General features: G+C 37.9%; 1 protein-coding gene, 1 long non-coding RNA gene and 1 pseudogene across 4 annotated transcripts; 2 read left to right on the plus strand and 1 right to left on the minus strand.

Moving 5' to 3' along the window:
• The first annotated feature begins 5,980 nt into the window (after positions 1 to 5,980).
• Positions 5,981 to 10,441, plus strand: LOC103990764 (soluble inorganic pyrophosphatase). Of its 3 annotated transcripts, none has more exons than XM_009410022.3 (9): positions 5,981 to 6,137; positions 6,914 to 7,041; positions 7,126 to 7,154; positions 9,107 to 9,172; positions 9,321 to 9,428; positions 9,654 to 9,719; positions 9,798 to 9,918; positions 10,033 to 10,114; positions 10,271 to 10,441. In XM_009410022.3, exons 2-9 carry the CDS (start codon positions 6,918 to 6,920, stop codon positions 10,311 to 10,313), a joined length of 639 nt encoding a protein of 212 aa, XP_009408297.1. In that variant the 5' UTR covers positions 5,981 to 6,137; positions 6,914 to 6,917; the 3' UTR covers positions 10,314 to 10,441. The 3 variants fall into 3 exon arrangements, with proteins under 3 accessions (XP_009408297.1, XP_018684872.1, XP_009408298.1); XM_009410023.3 differs by having other exon boundaries at positions 6,006 to 6,144; XM_018829327.2 differs by lacking the exon at positions 9,321 to 9,428.
• Positions 8,037 to 8,750, minus strand: LOC135678204 (uncharacterized). Its single transcript, XR_010514849.1, has 2 exons — positions 8,664 to 8,750; positions 8,037 to 8,410 (listed from the first exon to the last, which is right to left on the minus strand). It is a non-coding gene; the product is annotated as an uncharacterized LOC135678204 (long non-coding RNA).
• A 217-nt stretch (positions 10,442 to 10,658) lies between the features above and the next one.
• Positions 10,659 to 18,757, plus strand: LOC135680088 (uncharacterized; annotated as a pseudogene).
• The last annotated feature ends 339 nt before the right edge of the window (positions 18,758 to 19,096 follow it).

Here is a 19,096-nt window from a genome sequence, read left to right on the forward strand (position 1 = left end):
GATCCACCCAAGCAGGGATTCATCGCTGAATGACACGCGGAAGGAGATGATAGTGTTCTAAGCTCCAACTTACGACCTAGCCCAACATGCGATCCCTTACCCATCGCACATCGGCAAATTACACACCATTTTGCCCGACGTGAAATGACGAGCTTGTCCAAAACCGCTCGTTCGTGCGTCATAACTCGTCGTCGGCACGGTGGTTTGAATCAGTGAACGGCCAAGATGCCATCAAAACTTCTGCTCGAAACGACCATCCCGGGACCCTTGAGGTGACGTGGAGAATAGCATCGGCGGAATGTCTCCGTGGCAGGATGGGCCCCACGGGCCCGGGTGAAACGTGTCTTCATACAGACCGCTACCTTGATGATGTGGACTTGTGCGATGCTTTAATGAGCGTGCCAATCACGAACCAGATCCGAATCTCCAAGTTAGTCGCAGGTTAAATAGCTTGCCGTTGCCGTGCTCGTATTTTTATATATTACAGATATAAAATAATATCAAATTGGCTCTATTAAAGACTTGACGCCTTAATAAAGTCCGACGGATGGACGGACGAAACGATAGCGTCACAGTCTGAGACGATGTTGTCACGTCAATCTATCGTAACTTATAACGGATCGTGTAATTGGTCATTTAAGGCAGGAAGTGAAGCGACCTACTTTATATCGCTTATTTGACCGCAACTTAATGCTGACCGAGAAGCCGTCGGACAGTTGGATGTTGCTGGGCCATGTTGAGCACTAGATCCAGGCTGCCATTATATATTATATTATATTATATTATATTATATTAAGACAACATTACAAGCTATATCCCTGTAGAATTTATATTCTCATATTTATCCCTAGAAATTTTAGATTAGTGTATCCTTACAGAACTAAAAACTTAACAAATAGCTTTATGAATTAGCTTTATTGATTAACATCGAAACTCATTCAAGTATTTTTAGTATGATAATTAAATATATTATTAATCTATTTATTGTGGGGAATGTACGGTCTAATGTAAGTCGGCTTGATTCGATCCGCCCCAAAGGTGCAAGAACGTACAAGATGGATCCGTGTGGGTGTCTTGTGAAACGGTTGAGGGGATGTCAAGGTATCCGAGATAGTTCTGATGGGTTCTTACACAAAGGTTAGTGTCGAAAGAGTTTTCTGACTAGACTCTTCTAATGTTCAAGTTAGCTCTTGAAGTGGAATGTGGTGTAAAAGATTAATTGTCGAGAGATCCAGCTCTTGGGTTAATGTTGGGAGTTTACTTTTATACCTATCCAGAATCACTCTCTTATAATGATAGTAAAGTCTTTCATTTAGTATTTTGTCCATGAGGGTGGTAGGTCTATAATGATCATAACATCTTTTCCCTAGCATTTTATCCAATGGTCGACAGGTCTATAATGATCGTAATATTTTTCCTTTGATGGTTTATCCACGGAGGCCAATCAATAAGGGGTAGACTCGAACGACTACCCATAGATTGTTGTTCACGGAGGCCAACAAGACCAACCCGAGTGGCCTCTACGTCATTGTCCCAAAGGGGATGACTCGATCCTTGTCTTTTATATTCATATCTCGACGATGATAAGTTACTTGGATGGGATTAGTCATCAAAATATTATCAATCACTATTAAAAATAATCATAATTTATTATTTTTGTTCTATTCTTCCAAACGAATGAATAAAATATACTATTTTATTTGAGTTAAGGTCTTCCTCCATAAATCATCCAACTATCTATGTTTAATTTATTTTATTTTATATACGGAACCAGCATTATTTTATTCCACTATTGATTCCCTTTTTTAGTACCCAACGCAGCTGTGACAGGCAAAGAAAAGGATTTGCTAAGACGCGTTAACCCAAAGCAAAGGTGTTTGCATCAATCATGCAGTATATTCTAGTGCTAATGAATGAGTAATGAGCACTGCCTCTCGCACTTTGCTTTCTCATACGGCACCCAATCAATCGAACGCCATGTATGAAGCGGATGAAGTATTTGGAAGTGTGAGTGCATATGATGAGCTGTTGTAGTTATTTAGAGACTGTCATATTGTAGCAATTGCATGTTAAGCTAAAATAACCAACTGGATAGATAGAACCCTCTCCAATATAATAGCAACTGCTCTATTAAAATTTATCATCTATTATGCAATACTATCATCGATTATCGTCACTTAAAATTTTGATTATCGAAAGAATCATTTTTTAAGATTTTTTATTTCCTGTGAGATATATATATTTTTTATTTTCCAAAAGGTATCTCCTATTTATCACGATCATTGAAATATTCTTTAATAAGACAATTAGAATTGATCCATCGGGTGATCGATCGAATCTCTAGTGTATAAGATTTACACGATTAGTCATAGTATTTTTAAATAGACTTAATTTTTGACACATTCGTCAATCAAAACACTATAACTTAGGTAAAATAAATTTAAAACTCATCTATAAAAATAGGGCTCCAAACAAGTATTCATATTGGTTTAAGAAAAAAAAAATCATGTATATATATTTTATATTAGTTATAATATTTTTAATGCATCAATCAAAACACTATAAATTTGTTTAAAAATATTATAACATAAAAAATTGATCATTTCACCCTATCCATAAGGTGCACCCAATGTTACTATTTCAACTGTTTTGTCAGGGGACATTTTAGGAATTACAACAAATAGAGAGACATCCATTCCAAACTAGAAAAAGAATACCTTCCGAGAAATGTGTACATAATATATTCAATCCAACAGCATGTATTGCTCTGTACTATCTCCATACTATAATTACATGTCACAGCTGGACAAAGCTTTAGGTGTAGTTGTCAGCCAAATGGATCCTTGAGAAGATGAGCTGTCTCTTTTACTCTTTTAATTTCTTTATATCTGCCTCCATTCAGATCTGTATATAAAAAGATTGACGGCTTTATATACATCACGTCGTGTGCTTTAACACTTCCAACTTTTCCTCTTTAGTCTCCTACTTGTTTGATACTAATTTCAATTTTCCATTGATCACTGAAATATCATCAAGAAAAATAAAAACTGATTCCTCAAACATATGATTTTGATGATAAAAAAGATTAGATTAAAGTTCATTTTAACCCCTATTATTTTGACCGTGAAGCACTTAAACCCTTATAGCTTACTCATGTATAAATTAACTCATATAATTTCAAAGATATAACATATAAGTCAGTCTGGTTAAGTATGATTTAAAAGTTTACTTACATTATATATTGACTCACAATAAATTATTAATATATTAATATATTAAAATTAATTTAATATTAAAAAATATTAAGATTCATTTTAACCTATATGATTTTGGCCTTGGACCATTTAAGTCATTATAGTTTATTCATATCTAAATTAACTTATATATTTTAAAAAATATAGTATATAAGTTCCTCCCGTCAAGTCTGAATTGACTGAAGTTGGAGTATACTTATGTGATATACTTGTTAAGAAAGAGTCGACATTAAGGGGGGAGGGGGGGGAGGGTGAATTAGTGCAGAGGATAAAATCATCGGTTCAAATAATTCTTTGTATGATAAAATCGATCTCGTTCATAAATTTAGTGAAAGCAATAAGCAGGTAAGGGAGTTTGTAGTAAAGATAAATTGCAAGAATGAAAATGCAAACTGAGTTATAGTGGTTTAGTCATTGTGACCTACATTCACTCCGTCGATTTCCCTTCCGTTGAGGCCACCGGCGTCCACTAATGATCTTCCTTCAGTAGGCGAAGATCAACTACCATTATAACTCGATTCTCCTTTTGACAAGTTCAGGAGAGAACCCTTACAACCCTCACAACCTCCTCTCTTAAGCTTCTCTAACACTTAAATTTCGAGAGGAGTTCACACAAGATTAAAACAACGTTTTCTTCTTTTTTCACTCTTAATTATTGTGTAAATTAACCAGGGATGAGAGGGATATTTATAAGCCTTAAGTGGATTCAAACTTGGAGTCTAAAAGAGTCTCATCCCAGGTTTCTCAGGTCCTAGCGGTACCACCACTTGTGCTGGGTGGTACCATCGCCTACAGCACTGACACTAGGTGGTACCACCGCTAGGGAGACTATGTCTGAGTGATACCACTGCCCAGACTGGCGGTACCACTGCCATTGGGCGGTACCACCACTTGACAGTCTTGGAGACTATGCCATGACAATGCCACTTATTGGGTCACTATTTGGGCCTTACACTTGGCCCAACACAATCGAAATTTGGGCCAAATTGACCCCTAATTTAGTTAGCCCAATTCCAACCCAATTATGTGCTAACTATAAATTTTAAGACATTTACTAAACTAAACAAGTATGTAAGTCTAGGTTTCTTCCAACGAGCATCCGACGAACTTCCGACGATCTCTCGGTAATGTTGCAACGGACTCCCGGCAAGCTCCTAAACTTCACGACGATATTCTCGGCGAGTTCCGACGACCTTCTTTGGTAAGCTCCTGGACTTCTCGGCCAATTTCGGTAGAACTTCCAATGAACTCTATAACTCATAACGAAATCTCATTCTTGACTCCGGGACTTTATTTTGCTTTATGCCTTGCTATCATAGTTAATCATGCACACGTAAAACTTATTTCGATCCAGACAATTATTATAAGGCTTAAATCAAATATTGTCCGGCATGTCATTAGTTCATCGACGCTTCGTCTGATGCTTTGGCACATCGGCCTCTCTTGCAGCCTATTGTCCAATCGCCTAGTTGACCTCCGTAACTATGATTTACTTGGCGTAATTTCCACTCTTCTTGGCCCAAAGCCTTCTGCTGATACGTCGACCGATCATTCGGCTTAACATCCAATCTTCTAACATGTTTCTCTCTGACCCAATACGATTATTTCTACCTTAATTGTCTCTCCCTAATCGAAGCTTTTTGCGTAACTCAAAACGCAGATCAAATCATAAACACTATCAATTGGTTTCATCATCAAAATATGAGATTCAACAATACTAACTTACAATAAATTATCAATATAATTACATATGTAATTCTAAGTTTAAAAAAAATTATGACCTATCTTGTCGAGGAAGAGAAAGCAACAAAACCCATAGTGATAGATGGAGGTGGAGAGGTAGAGATATGAGAGGCCGAAGACGAAGGTGAGAGAGAGCCATACCACAATATTGTAGGCATGGTGAGTGGGAGCATAAGAGAGAATGGGGTGAAAAGTGGTGGGACAAAAATGCCCAAGAGGAGGAAGAAAGACTAGAAGACCACTATGTGCCTTGCGTGCAGAAGCGAAAGCTTTTGGTCCTTAGCACAAGAGAGACAGTAGTCGATGCTACTGTTGGTAGTCGTTTATATGATAATACTTTGTCTTATAATTGATGGTGGTTTTAGTTTTTTTTTTAAACTTAAAAAAATATATTATTGTATTAATAGTTTATCATAAGTTAGTATGTCACGTAGTCAGACTTTAATTTTAACGTATATTAACTTAGACTTGACGGGAAGAGCTTATATACTATATTTTTAAAAATATAGAAGTTATTTTAGATATCAATAAACTATAAATGCTTAAGTGATCAATGATCAAAACTATATGGATTAAAATGAATCATAATTTTTTTAAATTTAAATTTCATATATCATTATATCAATAATTGTTTGTGAGACAACATACCACTTAAGTTAACGCAGACGTAACCTAAGTTTAAAAATAATTTTTAAAATATAAAAATTGTGATCATAAACATTTTTAAAAATATAAAAATTTCATGGAGCTTATGTATTATATTTTTAAAAATATAAAGATTATTTTAGATATGAATAAATCATAAACACTTAAGTGATCGATAATCAAAATCGTAAAATAAATCTTAATCCAAAAAAAATTAACGGTTGGTTAGGTAGTGTGATAAATGAAGATACCGAACCGGGTTCGACCGAGCCGCGATCGAGGACAGACCAGTCGGGCGGCCTCGTCACGCACCCAGAGGAAACGGAGGTCAGGGCCCACGTGCTGTCTCCACCGAATCCGCTCCGAGGCGCACGTGCTTCCTCCTCGAAGCACCGGTTGATCTGCCCCCTCACTCCCTTTTACGCCCACCGCCTCCGCCGCGTTCGCAGCATCCTTTGATCCAGGTGTTCACGGCTTCTCCTCCCCCGTAAACAGGTCAAAGGTTCTTCTTCCCTTTGCATCTCTCGGTGATCAACGGCAGTTCATCTGTGAAAAGTTTCAGTAGCTTTTTTTTGCGCCATTTTTATGGTTTTTTTTTTGGGCTGATTTAAGTGCGTTCTTCGTGTATCTTATTTTCTGATAAGATGTTTCTTTTTAATTATGAGGCTTTAAACCTTGTATTGTCTTCATATCATCTAGATGAAGATTTTGAATTCTTGAGCTCATCATGATCTCTGATTTTTCTGGTATTGCCGTTCCATGTTTGACTTTGTGTTGTTGGATTCGCTATGTGTGGGTTTGATTTTTGGTTCTTAAATGTGAAAAAAGATGAGATTATTCCTTTAAGCTTTTTTTTTTGGGGTGGCATCTACTTCTTCTTTTTCCTTTGTGAGTTTCATTCACTTCTGTAGATCCTTTATCTGGGTTTTATGTCTCACATGTGGAGTTTTATTGATCAATCTGTTCTCCCTGATGAAAGTTTCTACTGATTCCGACCTTTTTTTTCGATCTACGAGTTTCCACTGTTGCACGGAAATCGATTCTTTTCAGATGGACATGCTGATCTAAATGACTGTTGATTCCTTCTCTCTTTTCTGTACTGGGTTACATACCCATCGAAACCTAAAAGTATACCCATCAAAACTTCCATGATATAAGTTCTTTTGCAACTTGAACTTGGAAACATTTTCAATAGAATTGTGGCATGACTTCTTTGATGCAAATATTATCTTTCGATGCACTGACATTCTTTCACTTGTCCTTTATGATAGAAACATGAGCACAGTAAATGGGGCAGCTTCAACAGAGACACGCACAGTCCCACGGCTCAATGAAAGGATTTTATCATCAATGTCAAGGAGATCAGTAGCTGCGCATCCTTGGCATGATCTTGAAATAGGTATACACCCTCATGCTTCAGTAGTAGATCCATTCTTGCTACTTAAACATTCAAAGTTGACTAAACATGTAACCTTGTATGCAGGTCCCGGGGCTCCTGCTGTGTTTAATGTTGTAAGTCTTCACCTTTAATCATATCAGAGTCGAATGCTTGACTGAAGTAAAATGATATTTATCAAGTCTTCTCTTTAGCATATAAAAGTTAGGGTCTTGACTGAAACAGCCAAATGATTGACAGATAGTAAAAGGTGTTGCACATCACAAATACAAATTTAGCCTTCTATCTCAAATATTGATTGCGCATTATAGGAACATCATCTTTTAGTAAAAACTCTGTTGCTCATGGACATTAATATGGCCCAAGATATACACCTACCAGTCAAACTGTTGAGAAGAAGAGGATATGTTGGATCATGTATACTACACAGGAAATAATTTTAGACATTTAATGTATGTGTCAAAGTATCTTTTATTTGGAGCATTAGAGGAGGAAATCATGTGTCGATTATTATGGATATAAGATACAAATATTAGGGAACAAACTTAAAAGCATCAGTAAACTTTAATGTATGGTCAAAATATCTTTTATTTGAAGCATTAGAGGGGGAAAACATGTGTAGATTATTATGGATGATAAGATACAAATATTAGGGAACAAGCTTAAAGGCATCAATAAACTTTATTGGGCAGTAACTTTCTTAATTTTAGTAAAATTTCTAGAAGAACCAAAATATCACTATAGGGTTCTGTTTCTAGAACTAAGATCTCTATTAGAATAGTATCATGATGTTTCTTTCATCTTACTCTTTTTCCTCGTGTCTTTATTCTTCTGGAGTGTCTAATCATCATGAAAAGATTCATCAGCCTCTTAGCATTAGCTGCATAAATCTGCCATCTAATATTGTAGAAATGTTAGTTAATTAAAAAGATATACCTTTGGGATAATAAGGTTACATATAATCATGCTTGTGTGTTTTCATGTTCCAGAGGTAGACCTGCTGTTGGCTGCCCACTGGAATAAAATGTGCCAGCCCAGTATGCCAACAACAAGAAAAATAAAAAGCAAAAATGGAAGCAAAAAATATGGGGAAACCAAAATAGGAAAGATGGCATTTGAGATTAGAAAGATAGATATTGTTACATATTCGATCTATCCATTCCTTAAGAGGAAAATGAAAAGAAACAAAGACGTAATCTCATTGATAAAAATAAGGATATTTATTCCTTGTCTTTGATAGTTCACCTTCTTCTTCAGTGATGAACATGATCAATAGGTAGCAAGTTGCAGAAAATCATTTGCAGACTATCAGGAGCTGGCAGTGGTAAGGCCTGCGAAGATGAAGGATTTGGACAGCCCTAAGATGTGGAAACTTTTAACTGTAGATTTAAATTTAGTCCAATTCAATTTCTTTTTTGTTAACTCATTTCCATTTAGGGTGTAAGCATATAAAAATATTTCAGCTCATTTTAAATTCTCATTCTTTTTTGTGTGTTTTGGTCTAATTCAGCAGGTTATTAGCATATTTTTTGTTACTAGGTTGTTTCTTCCTGATAATGGCAGAACTCTTAGTGGGAAACACAAACCGAAATGCGGATTTTGCTTGCTTATACGTTATTATCTACCTTACAAATTTTTTGTACGGTCATTTCTATCATTGTACCCTAGCTACTATATATCTAATGCTTGTGCACTCTGACTTCTCTAATTTATCAAGTCAATTGCTTGGTTGTATTGGCTGAAAAAGAAGGAAATGCCAGTTTTCATTCTCCTCAGCAGGTAACATTGCATCATGGAGTCCCAGTCTGTTCAAAAGAAAATGGAAGTCTACTTGTAGGCAGCTAGATATTACAAGACTTGTATTGCAATTATAGGAAAAGACAACAAACGGGTGTTAAGTTGACTTCCCAAAAAATGATAGCGTTTTCTGACTAACAGATCAAAACCATTTAAGACTTTTTCCAGCCTTTTCAATTGTTAGCGATTTACAACAAATGCAATTTTGGGTTGTTCTCTCATTTCAGATTTTCTGCACTGTTGCTCACTCCTCTTTTATGTACTAATATAGGTTGTGGAGATAACAAAAGGAAGTAAAGTCAAATACGAACTTGACAAGAAGACCGGGCTGATTAAGGTGTGTCCATTTTCTAATTATTGTAGATATGCACACTTATTTTGAAATATCATTCATCAATATTACAATCCATAGTACGACTGTCATAGTTTCTACTTCGTTTAGTTTGTTGCCATAGTTTTTGTTTAATCGCTGGATGTTGTTCCAGGTAGATCGAATCTTATATTCCTCAGTGGTCTATCCTCATAATTATGGTTTCATCCCTCGCACTCTTTGTGAAGATAATGACCCCATGGATGTTTTGATCCTTATGCAGGTTACTCAAAACTCTATTACTTACAGCCAAATTTGTGACTGCTGGAAAGTTACTCATCTAAATACCAATTCATGTCTTAATTTATTAGTTTTTTTCTTCTTAGGAAAATTGCCTGTCTTTTCCACTGCATATGTGTTTCCCTTAGAATTCTTCTATCTTTCCATTACCAGAATGCCAAGGCTTACTTGTCATTAGCTAATTGCAAACCCCAAATGTTTTAAACAGGAGCCGGTTCTTCCTGGTAGCTTTCTACGAGCCAGGGCCATCGGTCTTATGCCTATGATTGATCAGGTAGTCATCTCGATAAACAAATAAATATGATCGTTATATCTCTAAATTAAGCGTCACTATTGGTGTCTATTCTAATAGGGGGAGAAAGATGATAAGATCATTGCTGTTTGTGCTGATGATCCTGAGTATCGTCACTACAACGACCTCAGTGAATTGCCTCCTCATCGTCTCGCTGAGATTCGTCGTTTTTTTGAAGACTGTATCCCATCAATCCATCTTTTTCAGTAAAAGTTTACAATTTTTAATGCTTTTGGTTTTAGTTTGATTGCATTGTTTATGACTAAATGTTAACATCCTTGACTGAGTTCTTCAGATAAGAAGAACGAGAACAAAGAGGTTGCCGTGAATGAGTTCCTACCTGCAACTACTGCCCGTGAAGCCATCCAGTACTCTATGTAAGTTGGTCCAGGAAAACTTCATCTGTGAATCTAATGCCAAATATGTGCCTCGTATTCAAGTTTATCTCCTTTGGTACATTCAGTATTCTAGTTCCCCTTACATCCATGAACAACAATAAACTCATGCGTTGTTATCGGCGTGACCAATCGCAGGGATCTTTATGCTCAGTACATATTGCAGAGCTTGAGGCAGTAGATTGCAAGCTTTTGGTTGAGCATTTCAAATCATGTGGCGTTAAAGACTGTTGTATCATGACATTGTTCCAATTTGTGAACTTGTAACGCTGGATTTAGTTATATCCACTTAGATAGTTGTTGGGTTGATCTTAAATGTGCAACAATATAATTAAGTTGTTCTGAGAGGAGGCAGATGCTTTCAGTATAAAGAAGGGATATGACCTGGGAAACTTGGTGGCAGGGCATTCGATTGCCATTTCTGCAACGCCCTCTCCTCCCGCCCTTTCTCCTCTCTAACCCTCTACCACCGCCCCCCCCCCCCACCCCTTGCCCTCCGCTGTACCATCTGCTCCGTTTCCGCTGACTATCCCTGCATTTGCCTCCTCGCCCGCCGCTGGCTACGCCTACCCCTGCCTCCTCCCGGTACCTCGCCGTCTGCAACCCACTCACCGGGTCACACCGTCTCCGCCCCCCGTTAGGCTCGCCATGGTCACGCCGCGGCGCCCTCGTACTTACGCAGCTTGCGCCGCTGCCCTGCGCCGCGCCCCGGGCCCACACCGATGGCTCAAGTTCTCCCTCCCGAAGGTCCGTCATGATGGCCGGCGCGATCTTCGCCGTCCGCGACGTGGCAACCCATGGCCGAGACTGTGGAGGCTCCTCTCCTGCCGCCTCCTCGATCTCGGCGGGTGGACCGCGCTCCAGCGCCCGCGGCTGCTCGCGGGGGTGGGTGCCGACGCGTCATGGTCGACAGTGTTGATGTTGAGGCGCGACCTTGTGACTGTGGACTAGGACGAGGCTGTCGTTCTTTCAGCAGTGGGGGATTGGGTCCTGCCGACCGCTGGGGCCAATAATAAGGTGAAGGTGTTTGGTGGGGATGGTAGGGTTTGGTTCTCAGGGAGGGGGTCAGAGAAAAGTTGGTGATGTGGGAGGAGGAGGACGACAAGGGTGGCTGCGGAGTGTAGAGTTAGGTCGATGGCTTTACAGGGTGCAATGAAGGGTTATCCAGGGGGTTCGTGTTTGGTGCTGGATTTGATGCCGCCCCATGAGTGATAGCCAAATTTGGTGAGTTCTATTTCACTTTTGTGAAGAACTTGTGCTCTTGTTTTGTTTCTTTGTGTGTTCTGAATAATAATCTCATAGATTGGTTATGACGCATTTATGATGTCTTGGAACTAATTAGTTATTTTGTCGAGACTGCTCAATTAGGATGTTTGTAATTCATCTATCTTGATTCACAGGTTTGTCTCCAGCTGATTCTAGTGGGATACTAATTTTTTCAAGCCGTCAAATTAAAGTCTCTTCATATCCCCAAGAAACATAGAGATAAAAAATGTACTGTTAATCAAGAATTCAATTTCATGATGGTAATTTTCATAGAGGAAGGTTGAAGTGTGTAATTGTAGTAATGTATCTTTCCATTCTGGTTCACTTTGACCAAAATCCTAAATTGATTGGTCTTTGGGATAAGTGTGATGTCCTGTTAAGATCACATGGTGTCTTGGATTCTGAATGCTGTTTGTGAGAACTACATGCTGAATTTTTCAACATATATATTGTAATACCCCAAATTTAACCTGAAAACCTATTTGTAAATACAAGAATTGTAGGGACTAAAATGCAAGAAGTAGAAAAAAAGATGAGGCTGAGGTGGTGGGAGCGTGTGGGAGAGAAAAAGGGAAACAGTGAGGGAATCAGAGGAGAAGAAAAGAACAAGAAAAGAGGAAGAAGAAGAGAGGAAGGAAAAGTAGAAGAAGAGAAGGAGAGAAAGGATCTGTGTAACGAGAGAAGGAAGAAAGGAGAGAGAGGAAAGAGGTCTCTGCTATGAGAAGAAGAGAAGAAGTAAAAGGAGGAGAGAAGAGGGAAACAGAAGAAGAAGAAGAGGGGAAAGAAAAGAAAAGAGAAAAAAAAAGCAGTAGAGGATTGGGTGTGAGAGAGAAAGAAGAATGAAGAAAGAAGAAGTGGAAGGAAAGGAAAGCAGGAGAAGAAAACGAAAGGATGAGAAGGGAAAAAAGAGGAAAAAAAAAGGATTCGTGTTAGCAGGATAGAAAGAAACAGTGAGAGAAAAGAAAAAAAAAGAAAAGGAAGAAAATGGGAGAAAAATAAGAAGAAAATTATGGGGGACTCGTTTTGTTATCGAATGGATTCGGATCAAGCCTAGGAAAATTATATCAGATATGGTTTTGAATTCTATTATATCCTTATTAATTATATTTATGTTCTGAATTATAGGTTGATGAATCTTGATGTTTTTGGTTAATTGGATATTTATGTTGTGAAGGAAATAAAAAGGAGGAAAATGGGGAAGATATGTGTTACCTAAACTATGAGGGTTAAAGATGGTTCTGTGCATTGTCATGGGGATATACGTGGTCGTGGCTATTGATACCATGGTCTGCAGTATCGAACTGTACCGTTCGGTACGGGCGGTACGTACCGGTCCGACAGGTTGCCGGTACGTGGACCGCCTGTTACCGGTCCGAGTGAACTGTAGCACTGTAGCAGAACTACAGTACTCGGCACACCTGAGTATACTGCTCGGTACACCTGGGTATACCGCTCGGTATACTGTACCGGTACCGAGCCCAGGTCGAAACACCGGTACGGTACGGTATTGCGAACCTTGATTGATACTACTACAACTTCTGTTTTAATTGTACACCTTAGCTATATTTATATTTATGAACTCTTAGTTATATTTATATGAATAATATTCTTTGCACTACAATGTTTATGCTTTAATATGTGACATTTGCTATACTTATACTTTATGAAAATACATTTAAATGTATCTTGTTTTGAAAAGTATTATTTAGAAGACATGATTTCAAATGTATATGAAACTGATGGTTTATAAATTGTATATGTGGTAAAAGATTTGATATTCATGCATTTTATGTTAATAAGTTGTGATTTTGAAATGCATGTAAAGTTTAAGTTTTTGAATGAGCATAAGAAAAATATTTGGTATTCATGCATATTTCGAAGCATGTTTTGAATGCATAAATAATTCATTTTTTTAAAGAAAATATTTATTTATGATAAGTTTTATCTAGCATATGAGTCACGATGCTTATTGAGTTGTGGTTTGCTCATTGATTGAATTATGTAATTATTCTATTGTGATCACTATACATTGAAATTACTTTGTGTATATGTTATTTAGATTGGAAGGTTGTGACTTTTAAAGAGTTGTTGAATCTTTTAAATATCTTATGGGTGAATTGATTTTGAATTGAATTATGTTATTAATGTCCCGTGAGTTGATTGATTGTGAATTGAATTATGTAATAATTATTATGTGAAAGCTATTTATTCTGGTTCTGGCTTTGCATTCTTATAGGGAAACCTATAAGATTGTGATGCTGTATCGTTCTGGCTTTGCATTTTCTGCTAGGTTGGGGGCATTATATATATATATATATATATATATATATATGTATATATATATATGTATATATATATATGTATATATCTATATGTTTATATATATAGTTGAACTACATGAGGTATTTCACCCAACTGGACTTTGTCATTAATCATAGTCATCCTCAGTTTTTTGTCCTAAAGGCTGGTTTTAGACCCCAAAGTACAGGAATCATACTGAAGCATGTACGGACGCAGACATTCTGGACTAGCATTTGGACAAGCATTTTGAAAAGTTCCATGAAGCCTAAATTTGAGTTCCATGAAGCCTAAATTTGAGAGAGGAGGGTGGACCATGCTGAGGGCAAGGACAAGACAGGCTTATGCTGGATTGGAGCTATACCAAAGTCAACGTTTGTGTCTGATTAAGTAACCAAGTGTACCGAGTTTTGGTTCAGTTTTGCTTAGGAAGAAAATGTATGGATAGGAAACAGAACTTTTCTGGTTCCATAGTTAGGTCAACATGGGCTCATCTTATGGACTTAGGCCAACACAGGAGTCTTTTTTAAATCTTCTGCATATTGTTTTATTTATAAAGTCAAAATAGCAGACTTATAATCTGATACTGATGGTTAATCGAAAAAATCTGTTTTACAGTTTTCATACTAGTTTGCTTACTAGAATTAGCACTCTTTATCTCATATAATCACATTATTCAAATAGCCTAGGTGATGGACTATTACAGAGCTTAGGCAATAGCACAGGCTGCGCATCTCAATCTTAAGAAAAAGTCACTCAGTAGTTCTTTAAGACTAGTAGAACATAAATGTTGTGGGAGTTTCATGCTACTTTGAAAATTATCATGGTTTTTTCCCGCATGTTTAGTCTATTATGCAATTACCAAATGATTTTTATGGGATGTACCAATTTCTTGTTGTGGGAGCTGTAGTTGTAGCCTTATTGTGTGAAAAGATAAAATTTCTTTAACTTGTACCTTTCACAGCTTGCATTTATTTCTGTAATACGGCTAACAATATAGGACTCGATTGATGTTCAGGGGTTAATTCCCATCATTCTCCATCAAAAAAATTTAAATATTAAAAATTGATTTAAAAATTCCTATTAGTTATGTATATTTAGAATCAAACAGAAGCAGTTTTTCATAAACAACTGATGGAGAGCAGTTGAGTACTTTGTCCTATTTTCAATATGACATCACAGTGTGAATCGAATTACTATTGACAAATAGTTTTACAATTTAATTTGAAACATTAAAATTATACATTCACGTATTTGTTAGGTCTTCTATTATTGACTAAATTGGGACAAATGTGCGTGTGCTCGCATGAGGATCAATATGATAAAGGTTCCTAAACCAAAATTACCTGCGTTGAGTTTTGCTCGGTGATTTAAAAAGTGCTAGGCGTCAAAAGACGTCAATGTCCAAAAACGTCCGAGGCGCTAGGTGCTCGCTCGAGCGAAGCGAGACACTAAAATATAAAAATATATAATATAATTAATAAATATAATTATTTAAAATTTTAAATAAAAATATGCTATTAAATTAAGAAAATCTAAGTTATAAAATTAAAATAATATATTATTAATCTAATAAATATAAATACTATTATTAGCATATTGTTAACAGTATACAGAGGAGAAGAAGGAAGAGGAGTGTAAGGGGGTACTGACTGAGAAAAGAGGAAGTGACAGCGGGAGCGGCAGCAGCGGGAGCACGAGCGACGAGCAGCGGGAGCGGCAGCGGCAACGAGCAGGGTTAGGGTTGGGCAACGACAGCTGATATCGGTTTTAGTTGGTTCGACTGAACCAACTAACCACCGGAGACTGAACCAGACCTAAAATCCTGGTTCGGTCGCCTGGTTTAACCCAGGCGCTCGCTCGAAGCGCCCAACGCCTGGGCTCGGGCGAGCGCCCAGGCGGTGCCTCTTTGAAGCGCGTTGCCTGGAAGTGAAGCGAGGCGCTTGGGCCTCGCCTCGCCTCGCCCAAGCGCCTACGCGAGTGCCCAAGCGCCTTTTTAAATCACTGGTTTTGCCAACAATTATCATATTCATATGAGACCTGCCTAACCCCTTCATTATGGAGGAAATAATAATTTGAAGAGACACCTCATTTGGTTTTTTTTTCCTCTTTTCTATGGTAGTGTAGTGCAACTTCGGAATTGAAAATTCTTGCACCAAGTCCTCATTCTAAAGGCTGATTGAAAACGGCCAACTTAAACAGAACTTGTTGGTAGAAGAACATGTTCATATTAATCTACTAGGCCTCTAGACAAGTTCGCTTATTATATAATAATAAATACACATATGTATTTATATGCACATATATTTTGTTGAGACAGACAAGTCCACTTTATATTTCCAAGTACCAGTGCCAATGAATTTGTGTAGTAGAATGTTTATTTTCTGTAACCTCCTTTGTTTACATCACTATGTCATAGCAGAGTCTGCAGTAGAAGGATATGCATTTCACAACTAGAGCCTTGATTTGGAGAATCTGTTTCGGCATGGAGATGAGGAAACACACTATGCCTTAGTGAGCTTCAGTAGACTGCAACTGGTCTTGGAAGTATTACACTTTTGGAATGTAATGGTTATCTAGTAGTTTGAAACTCCTATTCCATCTCAAGGTTCGCAAGACCACTAGAAGACCGAAGATCTAGTCCAACAGATAGGGATATCTGGAATGATACTTTATGAGCACGACAAGTCAGTAGGATCTTCATCCACTTTCTTTGGTTCTCATGGTTCTGGAGAGAGCCATTTTGAGGTTTTCTTCAGAACCTATATGTTTGAAATATATGCAGCATTCAAAGATTTCCTTAAACAAAATCTGAATTGTACTGTTGCTCTGGAGATTTCTCAGTGAAAATATGACAAGTTGGCAAGATTAGTCATTTGCTTCTATTAGCATGTCAAAGTCAGTCAGTAAATAAACAATGAGACTATGTTGTTATTTGGTTTATTTTTTGGACAGCATTTTAAAGCATGTGATGGACTTTAATTCTGTTCAGAAGAGAGACAATCTTCACCCACCTCCTTGCTGGTATAAATGCTTTAGATCCTTCACATCATAGTATGTTGCTGGTCATGTTTGTGAGTTTGTTACTGTGTTTATGGATGTAGAATGTGAAAGATTTAAGTCATACATGTATCTTTTGCATCTGTGGACTTTCTTGGGTACATTAGCTAACTGAATGTAGATATGACTTTGGAGTGTTCTGTTCCCTCATTCCTCTACTTTTCTGTCCTCCATCCTATTTTTATTTGAATGAGGATTGCAAAAAGACATCATTTGTGTTATTGTTCAATTAATTGAGCGGTCTTATTTTCTCTCCTTTAGTAGACTAGCTTTTATCCATTTGATGAAATGTTCTTTATTCCCTGCAGCTATTTATATGGTTCTGCGAGCTTGACAGTGTCTGTTATAGCCCTGTAGAACAGGCTAATGTGCATGAACCCTGAGATGGAGAGACCTGCTTTGGCATCAGAGGAAGCTACTGCAGGAAGGTGGTGGTGCTGCTGCTTGGAATTGGATACCACAGCTTGCTTGTATGAACATGAGAATCAAAAACTAATCAAGGTGCATGCCTATCATTTTCATTGATCTTTGTTTGTGCATTAAACCCAATGAGAACCTCACCTTCTATCAATTATTTGCTTGGATTATGTGATACCTAATACTTGATCAATGCAGATGTATATATTATGACACTGGTTAACCATTTGGTAAGCTAATCCATTGTCAAAGGACTACATGGGGTGACATGGATGGCATGCCTATTTTCCGTGCATATTCTTCACAAACATCACTGTCGGTGGTGGAACATGCTTATTACTTATTATTTAAGCTGAGCTTAGACAAAGCAGGAACTTTCCTTGATCCTTCATCTCCAGTTAAGATTATTTTCTGGGTTGACTTTTTTCACACTCACAAACTAGTGTAAGGGCCCACATGACCTCGTTGGATGCGTCTAGTCCTATTGGAAATGGAATCTTTTTTCCTAGCAGAAGAGTTTGAGCTACTCTTGGTAGGAAAATTCAACCTTTTGTCGTGCGATCTTGGCACAGTAGTTTCTTATCAGTAGTGAAGTTAATTTTGTACTACTGGTACATCCATTGTCATAGTTTTTTCTTGTTGTGGCCACTCACAGTCCACTTTATTCACCAGCAGAGAGGCACTGACAACATCTAGGAATTCCTGGTGGCTCAGCATGCATTCTGGCATCACTGGATGTCTTTGTTCCTCAACCTTTTGAGGGTTTATTTAATCACCTGTCTCTATCGAGCCATTATCCAGGAAAGGGACGGCTCTTATTGGTCGGCAGGTATGGCCATTCTTATATACCCCTCTTGATTATTATTTATTTGAGAGGAGCTCTCTTCCTATAGTTTTCTCTTCTATTTGATACTTATCCCTACAGGATGGAGAACCTCCTTCTGGAATCGATATTGACATTGCCATGGAGAGGCCACTCCACAGATTCTTCAAGCCTCGTCTATTCTGGGGAGGCAGAATCAAAGAACATTGCCCCAGATGCAAGCAATCAGGTCAATCATCCACTTGGCGGAAGTGGAGGCATGTTCTTGAGCTGGATTTTGCCTTTAGCAAAGCCAGGCACAAGATCCATGATTGATGGGCAAGAGTATAATACAAGACAACAGGATCATCCTCGCCTGAATCAATCATGTCATGCGTGTGAGTCACTCGAGAGCCGGCCCACCATGGAGCCTTCTCCTGCTGCATATGCGAAGCTGGGGCTTCAGGGAACCAACGACATGAATCTTCGTCAGTTGACAGGTTCAAGGACCAATTCCTGTCTCCTCATCAAGCAGCACTACTCAGGCTGGCTTTTCCATTTCCTCAGACATCTTGCGTGCTTTACTGTCAACTGACGTCGTTTGAATGCAGGTGGAACTTTTCCAAGGAAACTTTGATGTCAACCTGTAGAAGAAACAAATGACGGCGTATATAATGTAGTCTATAGCAGCCTTTAGGCACTGCTTATTGGAAGATTTTAATCTATCCATCGTTCTAGGATTTGACCTTTGTCAATTATTAATTCCGATGCTTGCTTCTTCAGCTTCAAAAGAGTCATCTCTCCGATCGCTTGCCTTCTCCATGACTCGATGTTGCTCACGACATGCTAAAATGTCCTCCCATTTGTGCTAAATCCAGCGGTTGGAAGGTATCCCAGAACATTTCAGTCATTATTTATCTCTACATATGGCGAGAAAAATAGAGACCACCAATTGTGTTACTATAGAGAAATTTGGTGATCCTCCCCACAGTTCATGAATGCTTTAACAACATTTTGAATGATACCAATGTGAACAGCTACTAATTAATGATTCTAAAAAGAGAAGTTTTATAACAATGTCAGTGTCCTAACAAAAGAGAGATCCTTCAAGCTCAAAAAAA

Source organism: Musa acuminata, chromosome BXJ1-7 (assembly GCF_036884655.1).
Source record: "Musa acuminata AAA Group cultivar baxijiao chromosome BXJ1-7, Cavendish_Baxijiao_AAA, whole genome shotgun sequence".
NCBI lineage: Eukaryota > Viridiplantae > Streptophyta > Magnoliopsida > Zingiberales > Musaceae > Musa > Musa acuminata.